This window comes from Anguilla rostrata, chromosome 4 (genome assembly GCF_018555375.3).
Source record: "Anguilla rostrata isolate EN2019 chromosome 4, ASM1855537v3, whole genome shotgun sequence".
NCBI classification, from domain to species: Eukaryota; Metazoa; Chordata; class Actinopteri; order Anguilliformes; family Anguillidae; genus Anguilla; species Anguilla rostrata.
The window spans coordinates 23,693,964-23,716,429 of NC_057936.1; the positions used below are offsets into that span (position 1 = coordinate 23,693,964).

The following is a 22,466-nucleotide window of genomic DNA, read 5'->3' on the forward strand; positions in this document are numbered from 1 at the left end:
TTCAACTGTTCGTCAAAATATATTTCATTGGCTACAAATCCGTTTCGACTTGATGTATAATTGGTTGTCTACAGAAAATAAGAAAAGTTATCATATTTTAATTGGACAATTAAATGCCTATCATCTACAGATCCCACCCAACGCGGCGATAAACCAATATAGGTTGTCATGCGCGCCTGGGGGGTGGTAAGCGACCTCGTGCTGTGGAGAACTTCGGGAGTTGTAGTTAAACGCTACATACTGGTTTCTGGAACCTCCTTGTGTTATTCCAAAATAAAATAGAATGTATTAATAAATAGCCAAGCTTATGCTACGCCTTGTCGAGACTAACTCACTGAAAACTCACAATTGCGTACATTCAATGTTTTAAATAATATATAACCTGTATAGTTGCTTAAGATTAATAGTTATGCATATCAGTTTCACTTTTAGTTTTTGCTGTTATCACTTGTTGGGTGTTTGCAAACGTATTAGTTACCTGATTCCCAATTGACAGCCATGTATGCAATAGGCTGTGGACGTGCCCAAGCTCTCAATATCAACTAGCAGTTCCTGTGCCGCCAGTTGCACTCACTAACCCAATTATTGAAAAATGTCTAATTTAATAATAGATACATCCTATCCTAATAGAAGAATAGATATTTCTTAATAAGCAAAAACCAAAAAATTCAGTCCTTTCAATTATTTGAATAAATGATAAAGAAAGCCTCATTGAAGCATATATTTGACACGTGATGGTAAACAGAATCCAAAGACTATTTTTGTTTCTTAACCTCAGAAAGAGAAAACAAGAAGTTTAAAAAGGCAAATTAAGTCATGGCTGCCATGCTGGCATTGTCCTAGTTCTGCATGTCCCGGAAGTCTAATTAACTGAAATACAACCTCTAAATGCTTGGGGCTGACTTTGCTCCTCCAGCCCTATAATGTGTATTCTGGGGCGCTGATATGCAGAGAGACCAAGGTTCTCCTCTGACACTGGCATAGAGCAGAACAAATGTGCTGCCTGATCTGCATTAATGTATGGGCTCTGGGAAACACTGTGTTTTCATTGTTCAAATAAACCCCTCTATGGCAGAATTCACCACTTAACTCACAATAAAACTCTGAGTCAGCCCTTGCTGATTCACACTATTTATTATTTATATTTTGCTAGAAGCCCACTATCAAGCAGCTGAAAAAGTATTTCCATATATGACTAAACTAGCACAGATGGAAGACACATAATGCCTCCCTCAGTAATGCGTGCATGACACTACTGTGCCCAAATATTTCTACAGCTTTGACGCACATGCACATCCCACTTATATACACACGTAAACACAAATTTGTTAATAGCTTTTGAAAATATGCTATTTAGTCCAAAACACTGGATTTTCTTTTAAGGATAAAATATGAAGATCTGTTTTCCACAGGAGTTGAGACTCAGCAATAAACTCAATTGGAATCGTATCCTTTATAATATGATTACAAACACTATTACATCATCTTCATGCCAATTGGGGCAGACTATTAAAATAAAGGAATATTTCCTCAAATAATCTCAGTAATTTAATGCTGAAAAGTACCTGACAAAAAAACACTCACTACCCTTGCTTAGTGGGAGGGAATCAACTCTCTATCATTTTCATCATCCAGTTATGTTTTTTCCATTTCTTGAATTATGTGTGGACCTATTGATTTTGCTAAGGCACCATCTGAAAGACTCCATACTTACTAGTCCTAATGTTCTACAAAACAGCTAAGACATTCTGGTTGCTGACATAGAACAGCTGGTGACTACTAGCAGCTGGATGACACTGGAGTCAAGGCAGTGGTAGAAAATGACATGTGCAGAAGTTACAGAGCCAACTGACTGAGTAGGCTACAGTGTCCAGGGAGAGAAGAATGGGTCAAATCATTGACCTTGAATGAATGACAAACACATTTTGACTGACTATTGAGAAAGTGGGAACACTCCATGAGGCTTGTAAGGAACAATATGAACAATTCACTTGTATGACTGAACAGTCAGAACAGTTTTATTGACATCACAATATGTTTGCTATATCTACAATATCTTAAAGCATTTGAACGAATCGACTGCAACTTACTGTACACGATCAAGTTTTTTTTAATCCACAATTGTTATTTTCTTTTTATACTGAATGCCCAATTACCTAGAACCGAATTTTACCTCAACAATAACAACAGTGTGTTAGACAAGCCTATATTCTGTTATAGAAAATTCTTCTACTTCACTGGCTTTCGACCGCGCCCGTACCATCTTGGAGACAGTTGCCTAGCGACAACAGCAGCGCCGTGGCTGCGATGCACACTTGGAAAGGGGGCAGGGATGTGTATTTTTCCACTTGCTTGAAATCTCAGGGTAGTCCGTGGTGTGAATTCTAACATTTCTGGTAATTTATGACTCCAATTAAATTCCTACATTAATGTAATCGTATTTTGTTTTATAATGTCAATGCTGAAACGGTATGTAGGCTATTAGCTAGCCTAACGTTACCTTAATGTTTACGATCTGTTATACTTAAGCTATTGGTTCTTCTGAAACTCTACTTCGCTATGCATCTATTCTTATTCACTATCTGGTCGCTGTACGCTCCTGGAGTGCCAACATTACAGATAGCAATCACTAACAGAAATTCAGTAAATAGCTTACTTTCGCATTGTTGATATTAGGGTATAAATATTCCGAATGGAATTCATTAAAGTCATTATTATCGAGAAACAGGAAATAAGCGGAAATAAAAACTGACGCATAAGATCAGGCGTCGGTAGATTTAAGTAGGCTCACCTACGTGTTACGTGTTATTGTTGAGCATTCCAATAGATTTTTTTCACGTTTGGTTCATTTCCATGAAGACCGACCGCCTTTGGCAACAGGAACCATTGGCAGGCAGATAGCAGTAGCGGATGCGTAATTGGCTTTAATACCTGCTAGTCAAATAATAAGGGGCGGGGTTATGGGTGTACAGCCACAAGGGCAAGCGAATAGGATAAATTCACACCGGAGCGCTGCTTTGGTGGATGGGGAGTTTGACAGATAAATGACGCGTTCTTGTTATCTGTGGTCTCATGAAGATGCCAGCGACAATGCGTACTCAACAGACATCTCATTTTAATCTAAACAATGATATTTTAAAAACAGCAACATGTGAACTGTAGATGGGGATATAGAAACCAAGTAAAGCATAGCAGATTCCAATTAAATTAGATTACTGGATTGGCTGCAACAGATTATAGCTCGTCTTTCTGCACAACGCTTGGTTCACAGGGTCTGGGAAGAGACATTTCTCACCTGCCGAAATCATCATTACTAGGTAAGAGTGAATATTCACGCTAAATTGTTTTCCATTATTAATGAACACCTGAAAGAGTTTAGTTGGGTTGTAAAGGTGTAAATGGGAAGGTATTTAACCCAAAATCTTAAATTACAAATATAATGTACAGATTAAATGAACACGTCCAAATGAAAATATAATTGGGAAGGCAACCATTTGGCTGGTATGTTCTACTGCAAATAAATATAGCCACGTATATCAATATTATTGTCAACTTGTTTTTTTTCTTGCTATTTTGTAGGCTAATGTTACTGTGCGAAACCGTCGTGAGGCACCTTTTGCCTCTAGTTTTTTGACAAAGGGTTGAAAGGGATTCTAGCATTTGCTGCATCAGTTATTTGGTCAGTCATCCATTCGCATTCCAGTAGAACAAGTTGAGTCTTTGTTTTGTATTTTAATGCTTTGTAATGACCCAATTCTAACCTGTTTCAGTAAAAAGCATCTGCACACATTTTTAAAGATCTAAGAGACCCAATGATTTATTTCCAACCAAATAACTAATTTATCAGGCAAGTAAAATAATTGGTTTATAATTTAATAATTAAATGATACATTTTCTTATGCATTCTGTGAAAATAAAATCAGAAAACCTAATCAGCACTGACAAGGTCTATTTAAATTAAAGTTTCGAATAATCTGTTGTTTAAGAAACATGGATTTGGGAGTTGTCTGTAAAATGTAATTTATTTAACGTTGGCACTCTGGTACTGTACCTGGTCACGTATACACAATTTAACAGGTGAAATAAACTCACTGAATGGTTTTATTTTATGAATGTAGCCACTGAATATGTTTATTGAAAGGTACAGTTACTAGTGACTCCTTAGGTTGTCACATCACTCTTGTCAAGATCAAACTAATTGCAGCAAGGCCAGATTGTTTTACAGTAAGCGTGATAAATTGATTCTATTTCATATACAAATCAGTTGTTTATCTCCATAACATTAGGAATCTGAGCATCCTTCCATACAGTACAGGGAAAAGTACGTAATGCAAATGTGATCGGCAGTGAAGTTTTTCTGCGTCTGGTGGCGCAGGCAAAAACAGTGGATTGATTTCTGTGACCCACAGCCTGCTGTCTACCTGAAGCATAAGAAGGCAGCCTTAATGCTGTTGTCAGCCTGCAAATGTACGGCCTGAAAGCTTTCCAGAAAAGGGAATATCAAGATTGACTGCGATTCTATACGTTCACTTGTCCCTTGCCAGTTCTCCTGTGTCAGCAGTCCTGGGCATGAGGAGCTTTTCCCCATCTTGTCTTGATCCAAGCAGTGTTGCTTAGTGTGTTCTGGGCATCAATCACTGCAGAAATTTAATTTGTTGTTGGGCTAGGTAACAGATTTGTGGATTATTGGCTAATCCATGACAAAAAAGGCCCATGTTACCAAAAATGCTGCAGGATTGTGAATGTTGCTTGAAGAAAAATACAAATGATAAAGAGCTTTGGGCCATAGATGCTTATCCGGTTGCTGGCTAGCTAAACTGTTTACGAGTGTTTTTCACTTAATTACTTAAGATTTATTTATTTATTGCCATTATGTACAAAAGTCAGTACCCTAATGACTGCCAAACTGGAGGATATTGCCTATTTCTTTTTCTCACCTTTACAATGAGTATATGATTTTGTATGCTAGCCATGAGGGTATTTTTAATGTCTTCCTGGTTGCTGTTGCAGATGGTTAATTATGTCCTGGGAATTTGTATTGCACATTTAACTGGCTGCTTTAGCTGTGGGGACTACATGCTAAGCAGATATTCATTACTGAAAAAAATTTAAAGGAAGGCATGCATTGGAAAAACTAGTAAAATGAATAGCTCATAATAGAATTGGTTCAAAATATGGCATATGCTGGATTGATGGGAATCCCACTTAATTAGGACAGACATGTAACCATGGATGTTCAATTAATTATTATTATTGTTGTTATAATAATAATAATAATAATAATAATTATTATTATTATTATTATTAATAATAATAATGTTGTTGTTGTTGTTATTGTGAAACAAACATAAACATTGATTAGTTGGTGGACTGAGTATGATGTATTAAGGCAGTGGCTTTCAAACTTGGCCCTGGGGACCCCTGTGTATGCTGGTTTTTGTTCCAACCACAAATGCTAAAACTATGTTTGGATCATTATCATTTGCAAAGCAATTAGGAAGCAGTTGATTCACCCTATTCTTTAATATGATCAAACTATGGGATTGCAATTGTGGTTGGAACAAAAGTCAGCAGAAACAGGGGCCCCCCAAAACTGAGTTTGAAAACCACTGTAATAAAGTATCCAATGCACTGAGATTACAAAAGACCTACAAACATGACAATTAACAATAACAGCAGTTCTGTGACCCAGCAATATATGAACAAAAAACAAATACAAATGATTCACGGGCTCACAGGCCAGACTGTCTGCAGGTTTAGTTGTGACCTTCTAACTTCAGCTGAAAGCATCTCTAGTCACAGATTTCTCATTCATCATGGACCAGTGACAACACAGAGGGCCTGCTGAGAGGCTGAATATGAATAATTTGGAGCTCTTCTCCAGGGTTTATGAATTATATATTACAGATGCGGAGTAAAGCACACATAGAAAAGAAGGCATTGGTTGTGTGGGGTGGGGTGTAGATGGGACAGGTACATTAATAGGTCAGAGCCCCCCCCCTTCCCCCTGCTCCTCCAAACAGCTCTCATGTTTCATCTGGCTGAGACTCTGCACCATACATACAATGGTTTGAGTGCATATTTGTGGAGGCATAATTTTTCATGCGTTGTGTGATGTTGTACATGAGGAGGAAATGTAAGGAGTCAAATAATGAATTCAATGCAGTGTAGTGAGATGGCAGGCTCTCAAAATGGTGTCAGACAAGACTGCCGGCAAGCACCGACAGACCAGCTTAAAGATTACTGCATGTGCTGCAGGCATCCAGGCAGCACACAGGCAGACCAGCTGAGACCTGTGCTGCTGAGTGTGTAGGCAAGGGAACGGGGCAAGAGGAAGATGGAGACAGAGAGACTGCAGTGTACAGGGAACCACTGCGTTGTTTACTGCAATTCCCTGCAATTTTCTGCAGTGGAACTGTACTCAGATTTTACACAAATCTTGCAGAACTGAATTTCTGGCTAAGATCTATAATTCATCACCCTTTAATGCCTATTTAATAGATTCAGACTTCAGCCAGGCAGCTGCAGCTGGCACATCTTGAATTTGTTCTTGTGATGTTGTGAAGATTTAATCAGATTACCAGGGACTGGGAGCTGAGAAGGGAGCATTATGAGGAACATGGCCAGACATCTTTGGGGAGAGGGAGGGCAGAGACGGAAGTGGATAATCCCTCTTAGAAAGCAGCAAGAAGTCCATTGTCACAAGACATTTTTGCCAGGGCAGACTGTTTAGCACAAGGAGAAACAGGATTTAGATTGGGCGGTATATGTCCGCTTGTGTGGGTGTGACCGCAGTGTTTGAGATTGACATCAGTCTTGGTGAATGCAGTCAGAATAAATGGTTATTTAACCGATTAACCCATCATCAAAACATCCATGGTTTTATGCAAGTTGCAAATTGTAATTCTTGTCATATTGTATAAGCAAGTATAAGCACACTTAAAAGTATAGTAGTAACTCTGAATAAGAGTCCTCTCCTATGAATTAAATGGAGGCTTGTGTGTCTCAGAACTTAATAGGGTGGAACCTAAACAACTACAACCCCCCCCCCCCCCCCCCGCTTGTAAAGTGTAAAGCCAGATTATGGTGTAGTGTAATCCTGACTTCATTGAAAGCCTCACTGGATCCTGACAGTCCAAGTTGTCTCCAAGTAACAGGACTATTTATATTTGACAAAATTAAACTGTTTTCCGACCACCATCATCTGCATTAAGCCATGAATGGACACAAACAGTCTACCAACCTTTGTTGAAAGCCTGAGACTGAACACATGGACATAACTGGCATTAACCCAGATGTACCCTGTTGTTACTGTCCTGTTCTATTAATATTCTGGTGACGTTTGAGAAAGAGAGTAATGTTCTGATGACACGTTTGAGGATGAGACTCAGTGTGACTGTACAGAATTATTTTCACATTGTTGCTGTGGTTTGGGTAAGATTGATGAATGTTTATCTGATCTCTCTGATTGTGTTTGTAAACTTTCATGGTAAGACTGAGTCTCTGGAACTGATAGAAGAGTGTAATACGAGCTTCAGGAAAGCATACCGCACAACCTTTTCTACACCCTGCTGAACTGACAGCTTATTACAGGGGACAAGATACCATGTACTCTGCAGGAGAGAGCCTCTTGTAAATGTGCACATATTATGGAGGGCTCCAAAAAAGCAGTTATTTAAAAGTATCTGAGCTTATACTTCTCAGAATTGTATTGGTTTTAGACTCTGCAAGACTGTTTTTGTGTAAATGTGTGGCAGTGCAATTGGAGGATTTTACCAGTGTGTGTGATGGCTTCTGTCTGCAGACAGGCAACCATGCTAACAGGCTTTATCGATGGACTCCTGTGCTGCCTTACGGGGAAATCTGCCAATGTTGTTGTACCCATCGAGACCTCAGAACCAGCAGATGGCTTCGAATTTGTGGAGGTGAAGCCAGGGAGAGTGCTACGGGTGCGGCACATCATCCCAGAGAGGCCGGCAGTGATGGAGCAGGTGACTGGTCAAGGGGGTACAGTGCACTGCAAGCGGAAGATCACGGTGTACCGCAATGGGCAGATGGTCATTGAAAACATGGGTGACATTCTACGCCCCGAGCTCCTCCACTGTCAGAACGGCGACACGGAGCCAAGCAGCACTGTGGAGGTGGACCTCTTGGACTCTAGCGCTCCTGCCACTTCCACAAGCACCCCTGACCCCAATTCAACTCCCCCACCTGGACAGGAACAGCAAGAGCAGCCTGCGCCTCGCCAAAGGCGACGCAAACCCAAGCGCACAGTGGTCATAGACTGCGAGCAGAAGATCTCCAGCTGCAAAGGCACCCATTCTGACGTGGCCCTCTTCTTTGTGCACGGGGTGGGCGGCTCGCTGGACATCTGGGCGAGTCAGCTGGAGTTCTTCTCCTGCCTTGGCTACGAGGTCATCGCCCCTGACCTGGCTGGCCACGGGGCGAGCTCTGCTCCCCAGATTGCGGCCGCCTACACCTTCTATGCCCTGGCTGAGGACATGCGCGCCATCTTCAAGCGATACGCGAGGCGACGCAACATTCTCATCGGACACTCCTACGGGTCAGTCTCCATGTTTGTGTGCGATGTCAAAAAGCACTTAAAAAAACTGTTAAGTGTTATTGACTGTGGTGGTAACTCAATATATAATTGCTTATTGAAGGGAGCATTGAATGGGCAATTCTTGTTTATGAGCACCTCAGATATTGATGTTTTACAGTTACCAGCCAGTGCAGGAAACTAATTGAAATGTAATTAATGCCTGTAATGTTCCATGAAGATTTTTAAAAATTCATTAATTGAATTTGGAATTGACCCCAACTGTGACACTTACACCCAGGCTGTTTTCTGAGCCATGCTCACCTAAATTCTGTGCATCTTTGTTCAGGGTGTCCTTCTGCACCTTCCTGGCCCATGAGTACCCAGAGCAGGTTCACAAGGTGGTGATGATCAATGGTGGAGGCCCAACAGCCCTGGAACCCAGCCTCTGCTCCATCTTCAACCTTCCTACCTGTGTGCTCCACTGTCTGTCCCCCTGCTTAGCCTGGAGTTTCCTCAAGTAAGTGTTGGTACCATAACAGGCTGACTCCCTAGATTCTCATAATTCCAGGTCTGCAATGTTCTTCAGTTGGAAATAGTGTAAACAGGGAATCACTTTGCTAAGCAAAATATTTCCTAGCGCATAGCTAGACTGAATATTCCCTCTCTCTCTGTAAATTGCAGGGCTGGGTTTGCCCGTCAGGGTGCCAAGGAGAAGCAACTTCTGAAAGAGGGCAATGCTTTCAATGTGTCGTCCTTCGTTTTGCGGGCTATGATGAGCGGGCAGTACTGGCCAGAGGGGGATGAGGTGTACCACGCAGAGCTCACTGTGCCCATCCTGCTGGTGCATGGAATGCATGACAAGTTTGTGCCCATCGAAGAGGACCAGCGCATGGCTGAGGTAGTTACATAGTGGCTTGGTTTGTAAGGCCTAGTCTTCTGTTTTGAATCAATGGAGGGATCCAGTTACTTTAAGCAATTTGTAGCTGGCACTAATGAAAAAGGTTGCCATTTCTAATTGTAGAGCACACCATCCAAATGTAGCCTTTCCTCTGAAATTTTCTGTAATGCTACAGCATAAATCCAGGGGCTTGCAACTGTGTGCAATAAATTTAATCTGACATCTTAAAATGTTTTAGATACTGTGTTGGTTCAGAAATGATGATCCTTTTTAGATAATATAGCTACGTGAATACTCATTTTCATTCACAGTGATAAATATTTATGCAGGGACTCCCAGGAATTATTATTCGGACTGGAAGAAGCTCTACCCGAGCAAGCTCTTTGTACCATAGCACGGAACATGCCTAACAGTGTCACATTCTCCATCACAGATACTCCTCCTGGCCTTCCTGAAAGTGATTGATGAGGGCAGCCATATGGTGATGATGGAGTGTCCAGAGACGGTCAACACCCTTCTGCATGAGTTCTTTCTGTGGGAGCCTGACACCTCCAATGGCTCCAAAACAAAACAAGAACCTGCCAAGCCTGCTGCCGACAGGAATCCTCTCTCCAATGGGCAAGTACAGCCAATAGCGGAGGGCAAGGACAAGAACAAGTAACCAATGGGCATCCTTAGAAAAACCAATACAGAAAAAAATGGTTGCTTATTTCATGGCTGGCTGTGCTGAGCAATGTCTGCTCACAGGCTGAAAGCTGTTTTTAAAAAGCCAGAGTGGACACTGGAGGAGGCTGCGAGCAGCTCCAAGCTTGAGCTGGACCTGGAACCGAAAATTGCATCGCAGCTGGAATAAGGGACAGACGACAGCAAAGAACGGAGCTTAAATCAAAGGAAATGAAGGCAGCTACAGAGATGAGTGTTTTTTAGAAAACCCATCTTGAACTGATCATGGGTTCTTCCTGTGACTCTCTGCCATTGCATTATCTGTAGGAGAAGAAAGACCCGAGAGTGAGTTTTGGAGAGACCAAGACATTGTGCCGTGATACTGAGTAGGGTCATGGTAGACCACGTTAGGGGAATACATTTGATCGGTACAAGGCAGAGATGTGGGGGTTTTGTCCCATGAATGGCTCTTAAGGAGTGCTTTTTGTACCAACGCAGTTCAGTAATGATGTTGCAAAGACAATGAGCCAGTTACACTCACAGACAAAGAAATGCCTGTTCCTGGGAAGCCATTTAATCCCTCTTTTATTTTTATTTCTTTTTATAAATAGAGACCAATCTGTTAACCTAGGCAAGGCATATTCATCCAAAGGTACGGCCAACATAGATGTGAAGTCTCTAGAAAGGATTTTCTTCATTTATATCATTGGAATTTATATGGTAATATATCAACAAAAAGGCAATGCATATTAAAATGTGTATACTTCCACCATATTTGATTTGCTTTTAAAAGGCAATTGGCATTGAGCTAGAAAGGAGAAGTCTAGTAGCTTGCAAAATTTGAGAAACTAGATTGCACCCTAAATCAATTTTATGTTGAGAAATGGAACAGTGAAATTTGGTGAATTCCACTTCAGTTCAATTTAAACACTTTCAAGGTGCACATAACATTTTGAGAAAACAACTTAAGTTATGTCACATTCAGCGAATCCAAAAATGATCTTAATCTGTGATGTGATGGAAATATAGTTAAGTGGGAGGAGGAGAGTATTCACCCAAAATATAGGGAGAAAATGGCACTTGACAATCAACATTGTTTTGAGAAGCTTCTTATTTTTCATCAACTTATCCAAGCAGCTAGTGGATCTGAATAGCCAGTGTAAAGGTTTCTGAGTTCAGATGTAATTCAGTGATGTCGTACCATCCAGTATCAATACTTTCCGTTTAGGCTTCAGACTGTTTCTGAACAATGCTCTTCCTGTGGCTGACTGGTTAAGTGGCATCTTAGCAGTACATATACTGTATATGACAATGACAATGTCATTCACAAACCTATTTACATAAGTAAATTATAGATTTTTGTAAAATAATTTTGCGTCATACTGAAATAAAAGGCCATCCATTGTGAAATAATTAATGATCACACAATTGCAGTACCTGAATCCTCTGTCATAAATTACATGCAGCAGCAATGTGGCACAAATGGCTATCAACACGCTGTTAAATTTGTCATTTTACATCTTTCATGTTTAATTTTTAACATCCTTTAAAATGATTAGGTGCCTAGCACCTCTACAGAGTAGGGGAATTACATTGTATAAAAATGTTCTACAAGTGGTGCAAAAAGCAAAATATGTTTATTACAACAAACTATAAATAGTCTGCAGCATATTTATGCGTCTCAGTTGCTGCTTAATAATAGCTAATGAATCTGCAGTATATTCCAAATAGAGTAGTTATTGAGACGGTGTATTTGAGCTTAAATACAGGCCACTGAAATTCAGGGTGTTACCTATATATGACATTGATAAGGATGGTGAATTGGTTTCAGAGTTCTGGTAATAATCCGTGGTCTGTTCAACACTGATATTTAGAGGTCCATGAAAAGTCTTGAGGTTGCAATATGCAACAAATGATAATTATTCAAATGTGAATTATTAAGCTAGAGACGGTGTGTGGACCCAGAAACATGGTTGAATATAAGTGCATTTAAATTTATTGAAAAAATGATTGTAGGCCCACTCACTGAAATGCTGTACATAAAATGGGCAAGTTTCCCACATTGTTGATAGACAATGTGCATATGCACTTTATGGATAAACCTGGCTTCTAAATGCAGACTGCTGATTTAAAGCACTACAACACATGCCTGTCTAAAATGTAAATGGTAGTAGCCTGCTCAAGGTCTTCAAGATGCTTGAATTTATAAAACTACTGCCTCTGCCAAGGGTACAAATATTTTTTTACGGTTGTGAAATGGAAAAATAAGCCCATAATTGTGCCACGGTGTCATTTTCCTGGAACAAAAAGGATCCATTCTAATGCTAAAGACACTTGGTGAAAAAATGAACTCGCACAATCACAAACAGAAGTTTTTCTTTGTTTTTTTTTTTTTAAAGAAAACCTTTACACATGAATAAATGAAAACGTGACTTTGTATGCCACCTAATGCTATGTGTAAAAAATAAAAAAATAAAAAAAAATCTTAAGCACAATGACATTACAAACGACAAATAAAAACTTAAAAGCCTAATGCGACTTTATGAGATTACTGGAACAGAATGACTGTTCTGAGGCCTGAGTAACCAAGCTGTATACACACCAACAAGCCTTTGCATATGTTCAAAATGTGTGTGTAATGTTGCCATATATTAAGTTACAGTATGTTATTAATGTTTTTTCAGGTTACCATTTATAATAAGTGTATACATGTTTAAAAATGTATGCAACACTGTTCTTCACACTGCCATTCTAACAATGTTCAGGCTGTAGTTGGAGGAAGCAGACCTCGGAGTATCAATGTCCTTCCCAGACTGGCTGAGCTTCTCCCTTATTGTGACCAGCAGATCTTGTTCAACCACTACATTGCAAAAAAACTGACCGTAGTCCTGAACGGTGACTGTTTACTTTTAAAGCTTGTCAGTTCCCCCTTCAGATATGTTCTGGAAATTCTTGCTGATAATTCTGTCACAGACACTACTTTTAATGGCTGTTTAAGTGTTCAACTGACCCAGTAAATTCATTGTCATGGAGAAGTGGTTATTTAAAACTCTTTGGACCCCAGTTAAGCATGAGGTATCACAGACCCTCAGTTAATGTTATCAGTTTATATTAGTGCCCTAATGTTAAGTCCCTTTTCAGAACCCATAAACTACCTGTTAATGCTGCATACAAGGGCTATTTCAACTAGCTATACAGGTATCTAAAACGAACTACTGCTTTGAATAAAGTAATGGATGCTCTTGCAGTTTTTACAAAGTGTTTAAATTGTTAATGTGGTTAAAATGGAAAAAGAGAAAAGCACTTACAGTTTAGTCCCCCTTTTTTAGGCCCGGGTGCATACGGTAGCAATTAACTCATTTTGTTCAGATAGTGTGATCATCCACCTGGCCTATGGATATGCAATAAATCAGCATACACCTCAAATTCAGATTGCAACTGACAAAAGCTGTGAAGCAGGGTTTCCAGATCCACACACTTAATTCAGTTGCATTGATTTCCAGTTGAAGGATCCCTTAAACTTTCTAACAATATTTCAAATATAACCAAAATATGATGCTACCGTCTATATATAAAAAATACGACTTTAATCCCAGTGTACAGTCCCCCCACCTTTTTTTTTAACCTTTCGCTGATGCTCAAATGTAAAATTGTTATTGTGTTAATTAGTTCATTTGTCATTAATATACACGTTCTGTAAACATTGGATTACCTCAGTTTAGACTGTTCCAGAATCTTCAGTCTTTCATAGCATTATCCACCTGTTTCAAGTATGGGTATAAAACTGGGTATCAAACTCCACTGATCTCTGACCTGTACATTTTTGTTTTGTTGATTGAATTGAATTGAAATCCCAGGAAATCCTCATTCTTGTAGTAATGAGTATTGTTGCTAACCCACAACATGCTGCATGCTGTGCAACAGGACCAGGTATGTAGTTGGGAATTTGAATTTAGGTATGAGTCATGCACATTGCAAATCTCCTGAAATCCAGGCTTCTACTGCAGAACTTCATAATAATGCAAATGAGGGCTGATCTTCATAATGAGACCTCATGAATAAGTGGTATTTCCCCTCCAGTCACTACTGTCTCTGACCCGTGTCTCTGCCAGGACTGTCCCTTGTTCTGTGGAGCACTCACTGGCCTGCCCTGATGTCCACTGGCCGCAGCTGCCGTTCTCCTTCCGCCAGGAAGATCTGCATGGCCCGGAAAAGCAGGTGGACTCCCAGTTCACGCCGCTGTTTCAAAGGCCAAGTCGCCACAATCCCATAGTAGTCCCCCCGCTTCTGATTGGTCAGCATCTTTAGGCCTTTTGTCAAAAACAGATGGAGATTAGACAAGAGAAGAGAAATTATCATTAAAGTTATTACAGTATTACGTGGATCAGCCCCAGGGTGTCTTATCTGCTGACAGTAAAAATTAATACTTGCTGGTTTTCGGTAAGTCTTTAAATTACATTTACCAAGGTTTTCTACACCCTACCCCATTTGAATAATAAATGCTTAGCATATAATTGGGAACCCAAAAACCTGCAGGACAAGCTTTCCTCACATACCAATGGCATCAACCATGCAGGCTTCTCGGGTGTAAGCTTCCACTGGGATGACGTTCTGGAAGCAGTGCAGGGAAATGACCCCCTGCCCAGCATTCCATACCTGCAGGATGTGCTGCACCTTGGAGCACAGTTTCTATTGAAAGAGACATGCTAATATTCAAAAGCAATAAGCAATTTCTTTTTTTTCTCAAAACTTGTCATCTTGTGAGGCAGACTTGCTGTTGAAAAGCAGCTCATGTATTGCTATTTTCAATGGGCTGGCACTATTCAAGAAGTACTATACAACTATATATAAGTTAAATCAATGGTAACAAATTAAATCGATGATACATTAAGTAAAATACCACTGTAGAACCTACACATATGAACCCTTTGGGAACAGACGTGACTGAAATCATTAAACTAGTCTGATTTAGTCCGAAGAGGCTCCTCACCTTGGAAATTTTGTCTCCTCGGTAGTACTCCAGTGCTTCGTACAGGTGGCTGTACGGCCGAGATCTCTTGCCCTTGCCCACATAGAAAATGGCTCCAACAAAAGTTTGGAAACACTCTGCAGGGGTCATGGACTGACTGCGGTATGGTAAGTTCTTTGTGACTCTAATATAGAAGACAGGGTTTAAAATAAGACATGGTAATAAGAAAACGTGTATAAGACAAGTAACACAAGGTATGATACTTTTTATACAATTATTTTGCTGTTGTGAACACATTCATTTCACTTGTTAGCAGGGAATTCTGGATTCTAGCTGACCTGGGGTCGAGGAGCAGATAGTTGAAGCTGGACTTGATGATGCCTTCACGCCACTTCCTATTTTGGTCTGGTTGGTCAAACTGCTGGCACAGTGCCATCTCATCATCAAAGCAGTTAGGCAGAGCAAAACGGTCCAGAGCAGCAGCCAATTCCGTACTGTATCCTGTTGGGAATTATAAGGATGTTTCTTTTATTCAACTAATCATTTATAAATAGGAATTTTTTAATCAAAATTGTAAAACCAAACAAATAAACAAAAACACTGAAGCAGTTTGCCACACATGATATCCTGAGAGGTGTTGAACATCTTACCCGAGTTCTGATTGGCTGGCTGTTGGCTGTTGGGCTTCATCTGTAGGCGGTGCAGTCTCTGGATGTACACTGGACGAGTACGCCGATTGATGGGGCCTGGATCCTCCCCCAGCTCCTTCAGCCTGCACCTCAGCTCCTTGTCAGTTAGCCCCTTGGTATCTGGCAATACCTCTTCCTGACACAGATGGTTCTCCTTTCCGAGGCCAAGCATCGCAGAGCGCCAGTCATACAGCACAGTATCCTCACTACTGCTCGTATTGGAGCTGAGGCTGGTGTTGGCAGTGGGTGGCAAATGGCACTCGATCAGCTCATGGCCTTGTTCAACATCAGTATAAAGGTACTCAACAGGCTCGTCCACATCCACAATCAGGGGCCGTCCTCCTGGGGTGTAGGAGAGGTTGGCCAGGGTCTGGGGCTTGTGGCATGCAGATAGCCTACTCATACTGTATCGTGGGGTACCTCCAGAGGCAGGGGTTGCCGGTGGTTCTTTCCGTGGCTCTGGAGAAGTATAATGGAGCTCTGACTGTGAGTCACTGGACTCAACATCATCAGTGATCCAGGATTCTTCCACATTTTGCCTCGGAGGACTCACTTGAGGAGGAACCAGATTCAATACCTCATTGGGCCCTTCCCCGTTCAAACTTGACTGATCATCCGTTAGGAATTCCTTCTCCTCTATAACATCATTACTGGGGCAAGATGGACTGGTCTCAACTTGACCGTCTCCAGAAGAGTTAGGCACACTTTCACCATTCCTGTCCTCCAGGATCACAGTGTCAGCTAAACTACCAGAGATAATAACTGTGTCAGCCATACTCCTAGAGATTATTAGGGTGTCTGCTTGGCTGTCACTCCGTTGTGAACTCTGGTGTCCATCAGCCCTCAGACTGCAGGTCTCACTCTCTTGGCTGCCCTGAATTTCGGCGTTTGCTGGAGCAGCCCCCAATCCATTTGATGAAAGATTTGGAGTGCAACGAAGTCCATCTGCCTGTCTGTCACATGTTCTGCCAGTGTTATTACGACGCAACCGGCGTGTTGGTGGAGACATGGTCACATCAAACAGAGAGGAAGCGGACAGGGGTGTGTGTGGGCTGCCAGTGGTTCGTAGGGAGGAGCGGCTCATTCTGGAACGTGTCCTTCCTGTGACAAATGGGCTGGGTGTCAGTGGAAACTCTATCTCTTCCTTGGCCAGAGCCCCACTTGCTCTGGAAGAATGCATGAACTCCCCTGCATGCAGGTCCTCCTCCCTCTCAGATTGTGCCGCAGGGACTGTGTCTGAAAATGCCTTAACCAGACCTTTCTGCAGGTCTTTCCCAGTTTTGCTTAGGGGGGATTTAGCACACAGCTGCAAGTCGTTCATCATAGCAGGAAGCTCTGCCTCTGTCATGACCCCATTTGAAGGGTCTGAGCCCCACAGAATGGGGACATTTGGTAAGGCAGGATACCCATCGTTATGTGAAGGACCCTTGCTTAACAAGCGCTCCTTTAGCTCTTCTCCAAGTACAGGATACAAACTCTCTGCGCCCAGTGATTTCAAAGGAAATGTAGGCTCTTGTGGTGCTGCCCTGCTTGATGGCAAAATAAAGGAGGCTGCCTCGGGAGGAGTGCCACATTTTCTAGATTCTGATCTCTTTTCTGCATCTTCTGTCGAAGGTGGGATGCACCTGTGATGGAGCGGTGGCTCTAGGGCACTGGTGTACTGGTCACTGTCACAGCTACTGTATTGACTAGCCCCACTGCTGCTACCGGAGCTGTGAGGCGGCTGGACAGGGTCAATCACCTTATCAAACTCCTCACCACCTCCCTCATCCATTTCGCCCCCCTCCATTAGCCAATGTCCCATTACAGTCTTATCCAAGTCAGGACTGGCACAATCAATATCTCGGGAGAATACAAAGACGTGATCAGGTGAGGTGACATCGATTCCCTGATGATGCTGCAAAGTAGCCGTACGCTCTGAATCCAGAAAGTTTGGGTAGGTTGAGAAGTCGACTGTTGTGTCAAACAAGGAGCTACTCTCTTGTTCCACTGGCTTCCTGGGAGAGTCGGAACTGAACACCGGAAAGTATTCGTCCGTGTCCTTGAAGGTTACACTTTTTCGGCTGACAAGGCGTGAGTAACAGGGTGGGTCCTCATGGTGAGGGAACACACTGGACTGTCTTTGGATCGCAGAGATATCTAGGTCCTTAGAGGGCAACAAGCTGCAGTTAGGAAGTGCGACTCCCTCCTGAAGTATAGGCAAAGTCCCTGAGGGTGCTCTCGAACCTGCTGCGGACATCCGAGTGCTATAGAGAACTGAGGGAACACCCCAGTCCGAGTCCCTGTCCCATTCCAGGGTACGACGTAAATGTAGGTCAGTGATATCGGACAGCCCTGAGAATCTGGGCCTGTTGCTGGTTCCTGACAGGTTCAAACAGGAAGACCGCCGTGTGCTACTGAGTGGCCCCTCATTGAAGTCACTAAATCGGGAGTTCTCAGATGCAGAAGTGCTTTCTTCCATGCAAGAGCTGGAGGGTACGACCTTACTGCCATGGCCACGATAAAAGGCTGTGTGAAAAGTGAAAACATGCTTGTGTCACTTGAATAACAATTTTTGGGAGGGAAGGAGCTGGGGGGGGGGGGGTAAAGGGTTACAACTGAGAATGTCTTACAGTATTGGAATTGCGGCAGGTCTTCCTCCTCTGCTTCTGTACCATCCAAGGACTGGTATTCCTGCAGGAGCTGTGCACATTTGCTGTTCTCCTGTTGATTTGCCAAATCAACTGGTTGGTTCCCATCCTGAGAAAGACAAATAGGCCAAGTTTGATAAATATATTCCCCAAGTTACACTCTGAGAAAACAATGAATTGTTCATTAAACAGGAGCCAGTAAATAATATTAAAATAAGGATACTAGACAGGTATTTTACAGATGCTCAATAACACCACTGTAGTGGTAGGGTGGTGTGATATACCCAATATATCAGTACAATTTAATGTAAAATGTATATTGCCATATATAATTTAATGTTGTATGTTGTGGCAATGTAGTATAATGTGTAGTGGCAGTAGTGTAGCATAATGGGTAAGGAGCTAGTCTTATAACCTAAAGGGCACATGTTCGATTTCTGGGTAGGACACTGCCGTTGCACCCTTGAGTAAGGTAATCAACATGTATCGCTTCAGTATATATCCAACTGTATAAAAGGATGCAACGTAAAAGATGTGTAAGTCACTCTGGGTAAGAGCGGCTGCTAAATGCCTGTACTCAGTTCAGGCATCTCAGTGTCATACCACTCACAAATAGTACTATTATTAATGTGTGCAACTAATATTTTTCATCATCATGATGTTATTGGCCAAATATTTGATCAATTTTACTTAGACTGTGACATTCAATGAACATTCAAGGCAACAGACAAAGACTGTTCATTTAAAGTTTGAAGTCTGATTTACCTTACTGCACATCAAATTTTTAAGAATTGTTCATTCAGTTCTGCAATTTATATCATTATTATCCTACTGGTCTTGCAATATTGTGATTTTTTTTTTTTTTTTTTAGCAATTATCAGTCATATCAGCATTGTGTTCAATCATTTGTGCTTATGCATCAATCAGTTCAGATAAGACTCCACAACAAATCATAAGGCGGTACATGGGATATACCCAACAGCTCAGGATTCAACAATTCACCAAAATACAAGTGTATCCTTTAAAAACACGATTGAAATATTTGGGGGAAAAACACCAGACTAGAAAAGTGACTATCAATACACATATACATATTAACACTAGCTCACAACATGATAGCAATGGACAAAAGATATGCTACTCTGGTGATGTACATTTAGTCTTTTTTCCAAGGCATCCTCAGAAATCTTTCTTTCTAAAAAAAATAAGTCACCTTCTCACCTGGTCTTTTAAGCTGGGGTCTCCTCCATTCTGCAGAAGCAGCTTGAGGTTCTGGTAGCAGCCCCATAGTGCAGCAACGTGCAAGGGTGTCAGATCCTCTACCGACCTGGACAGAAAAAAACATTTTGGTATGCATGCTATTATGTTCACGTGTTCATTTTAAGGTTGACATCTGCCCCTTAGCAGACCATCAAGAAAAACATATAAACACGTTAACTCAAGCTTATTGGAGGTTGTACAATAATATGCTTGTGAGACTTACCTCACATTAGGGTCAGCCCCATGCTGTAGAAGAAGCTTTAGGCAACGAATTCGCTTCTCTGTCTCTATGCCGACAGCTAAATGCACCGCCGCGACACCTTTGCGAAGTATCAAGTTTGGATTTGCGCCTCGCGAAAGAAGATTTTCCACAGCCCTTAACAGGAAAAAACATTACAATGATGACTCTTTTGTAGCTCGCAGCAAACGTAAAATCAACATGAATGCCTCGTCTAAACACAATCCGTTTAGGTGCGCACTTAAAAAAAAAAAAATCATAAACTTCCAATGCGCCATTTAGCAAGTTAGAAGCTTCAAAGCAAAAGAATAGACTTTGCTGCAATTCTGACAAGATGAACATTCATAGGAACGCAAAACATCAACACAAAGTTAGCGCCTGCTAACTGTGTTCGGCCTAGTTAAAAGTCAAATTATGCACTGATAGAATGTAGCAGTTTCGATAGCAATATGCAGCCTGAATTTAAGATTATATTACCTCGGTTCTCCATCTCTGACAGCTTGGCTCAGTTGTGTCGCTAGATTCTTCCTGTTGGAATGCATAGCCCTGATGCCGACTAGATCGCAAATTAATTTGTAGTTGGCTAGTATTGCTTCACACGCCACGTTCTCACTGTACAGCCCATGTTGAAATACTCCAACTATCTAGTTATAGCTGGCGAAAATTGAGCAAGGAATTCATGAGAAATTAAATGAAATGTTACTACTCAAGTATTTCTGTGTTGACCATTGTGCAATTCATTATTCTTTTAATTCAAATTCCCTCCAAGTTTACGAACCGCCTCTTCCGGCGGGGATATCCCGCCCACACGCGGAACGTAACTACTAGTCATAGAACTTAAATTTGTCAATCAAACCCTTCAGTTTGGGAGCGCCAATCATGTGTTCGCGCAACGTCATAGAATATTAACTTCCTTTTCTCTTATTTGAAAACAATGGCTGATTGGGGTGAAGGAATAACATTCGACGTAAACACGGTAGTACCTGTCGGAAAAATATTAGCTATTCACAATACACGTTTTTATTTCTCTATATAGGGAAAAATGTTTACCATCTTTCCGGTTGACATGAAATGCAATTAATTGCATAAACATTCATGAAAGCAAGCAGCACATACTTCCCCTCGGGCGGCCACGAGGTGTAACCTCAAAATGGCAGACCTGCCGTGAATGGTGTAGTTCTTAAGACATCACTAAATTCCGACTTATCTGGTGCAATAAAACCAAAGAGATCAACATTCATAAGTAAATCATTTATTGTATTATGTTGTATAAAATTTCCTCCAAAGTAAATGTTATAACAAATATGGAAGAAAGACAAACAAACACTTTTGGCATGCACCCGACCCCAGTTCCCACCCCTATTAGTTCTCATTTTAATGATAAAGTTTAGGTTTCTTTTTAAGATTTCAAATTAAACTCTTATCTGCAACTCCAATGTGGCTCAAGTAAATCAGCTGATGCTTCACATTGCACAGGACCTGTGCAGTTCATAGTATCTGAATTGCATTTCACTTACAGTAATACAAAAAATAATGATTCAACACATTTTCTGGCGCATTTTACCCTCATTAGATTTTTTATAAGGGCTATGCATGGTTAGCTGGTTTCTCAAGCTGAAAAGCTTTAGTAAAATTCACTTGCATTTAGATAAACCTGAAAATCAATTTGGCAGTGTAATGTACCAATTCAATCAGTGCATGAAACAATGGCATAACCATTTATAAAGCTTATTAAAAATTTTCAGTGACAAACCGAGTGTGGTAGCCTTTTGGTTCTATACACATCACAAATTATGTATAGATGTCACAGTTTCCTACACATTCAGAATTTCAATCCTATACAATGCCCATGTGTAGCAACAAAGCATAATTAAATTTCTTGTCTTGGGGAGTTTTCCCCCATTTTCAGCACTTGTTACAGCATATACAACAAAGGTATTCTGCTAATTGTCACACGTTTGCAGAAATCCCAAAATGCTGCAACAAAACCTTTCCAAGACAAATGTTCACTTCTCAACAGAAGGCGCTCTTTTGTGACCTAAACTTTACCATCTTTAGAGAACAATTTGCAAAAATACTCACATTTATGTAAACACATTTTGATATACCATAATTCTATTAAAGTCATTTAAGAATGCAAAGCACTGCATTTGAAGACATACAAAAAAAGAAAGAAATTCTGTTTCCCAGCCCAATGTTGGAATTATGAAGAAAAAGAAAGCTGCACTGCATTCATTTTAAGGTTAAGGTTTTGCTACCTGCAATAAACAAGTTCAATTATGCATCCAATTTGTAAAGTTAAAATGAATGGTCCTGTTCACCCATTTAAGTCAGTTGCAGCCTCATTAGGATACTATATACTGTGGAAACAAAATCCCCAGTTTCTTTCAATTTTCAAGCCCTGAGGTCTTATCCTAAAAGGTCTTGTTTATTGCAAGCAGGATCCAAGGCCCATGACATACTGGTGCAGCTGTTTGACAATCATATACCATTTTCTTTGGACAATGAAAAAATACAACCATGCTGCAACCCCAGTTATCTACCATGATGATGCCATTATAATTGTATGTGAAAATA

The 22,466-nt window shown here is 41.0% G+C and overlaps 2 protein-coding genes across 2 annotated transcripts; one reads left to right on the plus strand and one right to left on the minus strand.

The window, feature by feature from the left end:
* Window positions 1-2,592: 2,592 nt before the first annotated feature.
* abhd8b (abhydrolase domain containing 8b) lies at window positions 2,593-11,216 on the plus strand. The gene is made up of 5 exons (XM_064331590.1): window positions 2,593-3,317; window positions 7,805-8,563; window positions 8,889-9,059; window positions 9,224-9,440; window positions 9,874-11,216. Exons 2-5 carry the CDS (start codon window positions 7,815-7,817, stop codon window positions 10,099-10,101), a joined length of 1,365 nt encoding a protein of 454 aa, XP_064187660.1. The 5' UTR covers window positions 2,593-3,317; window positions 7,805-7,814; the 3' UTR covers window positions 10,102-11,216.
* An 860-nt stretch (window positions 11,217-12,076) lies between these two features.
* On the minus strand, window positions 12,077-20,683 carry ankle1 (ankyrin repeat and LEM domain containing 1). The gene is made up of 9 exons (XM_064331584.1): window positions 20,367-20,683; window positions 19,875-20,027; window positions 19,613-19,718; window positions 18,374-18,500; window positions 15,723-18,269; window positions 15,411-15,573; window positions 15,094-15,256; window positions 14,660-14,792; window positions 12,077-14,413 (listed from the first exon to the last, which is right to left on the minus strand). Exons 1-9 carry the CDS (start codon window positions 20,429-20,431, stop codon window positions 14,241-14,243), a joined length of 3,630 nt encoding a protein of 1,209 aa, XP_064187654.1. The 5' UTR covers window positions 20,432-20,683; the 3' UTR covers window positions 12,077-14,240.
* Between the last annotated feature and the right edge of the window lie 1,783 nt (window positions 20,684-22,466).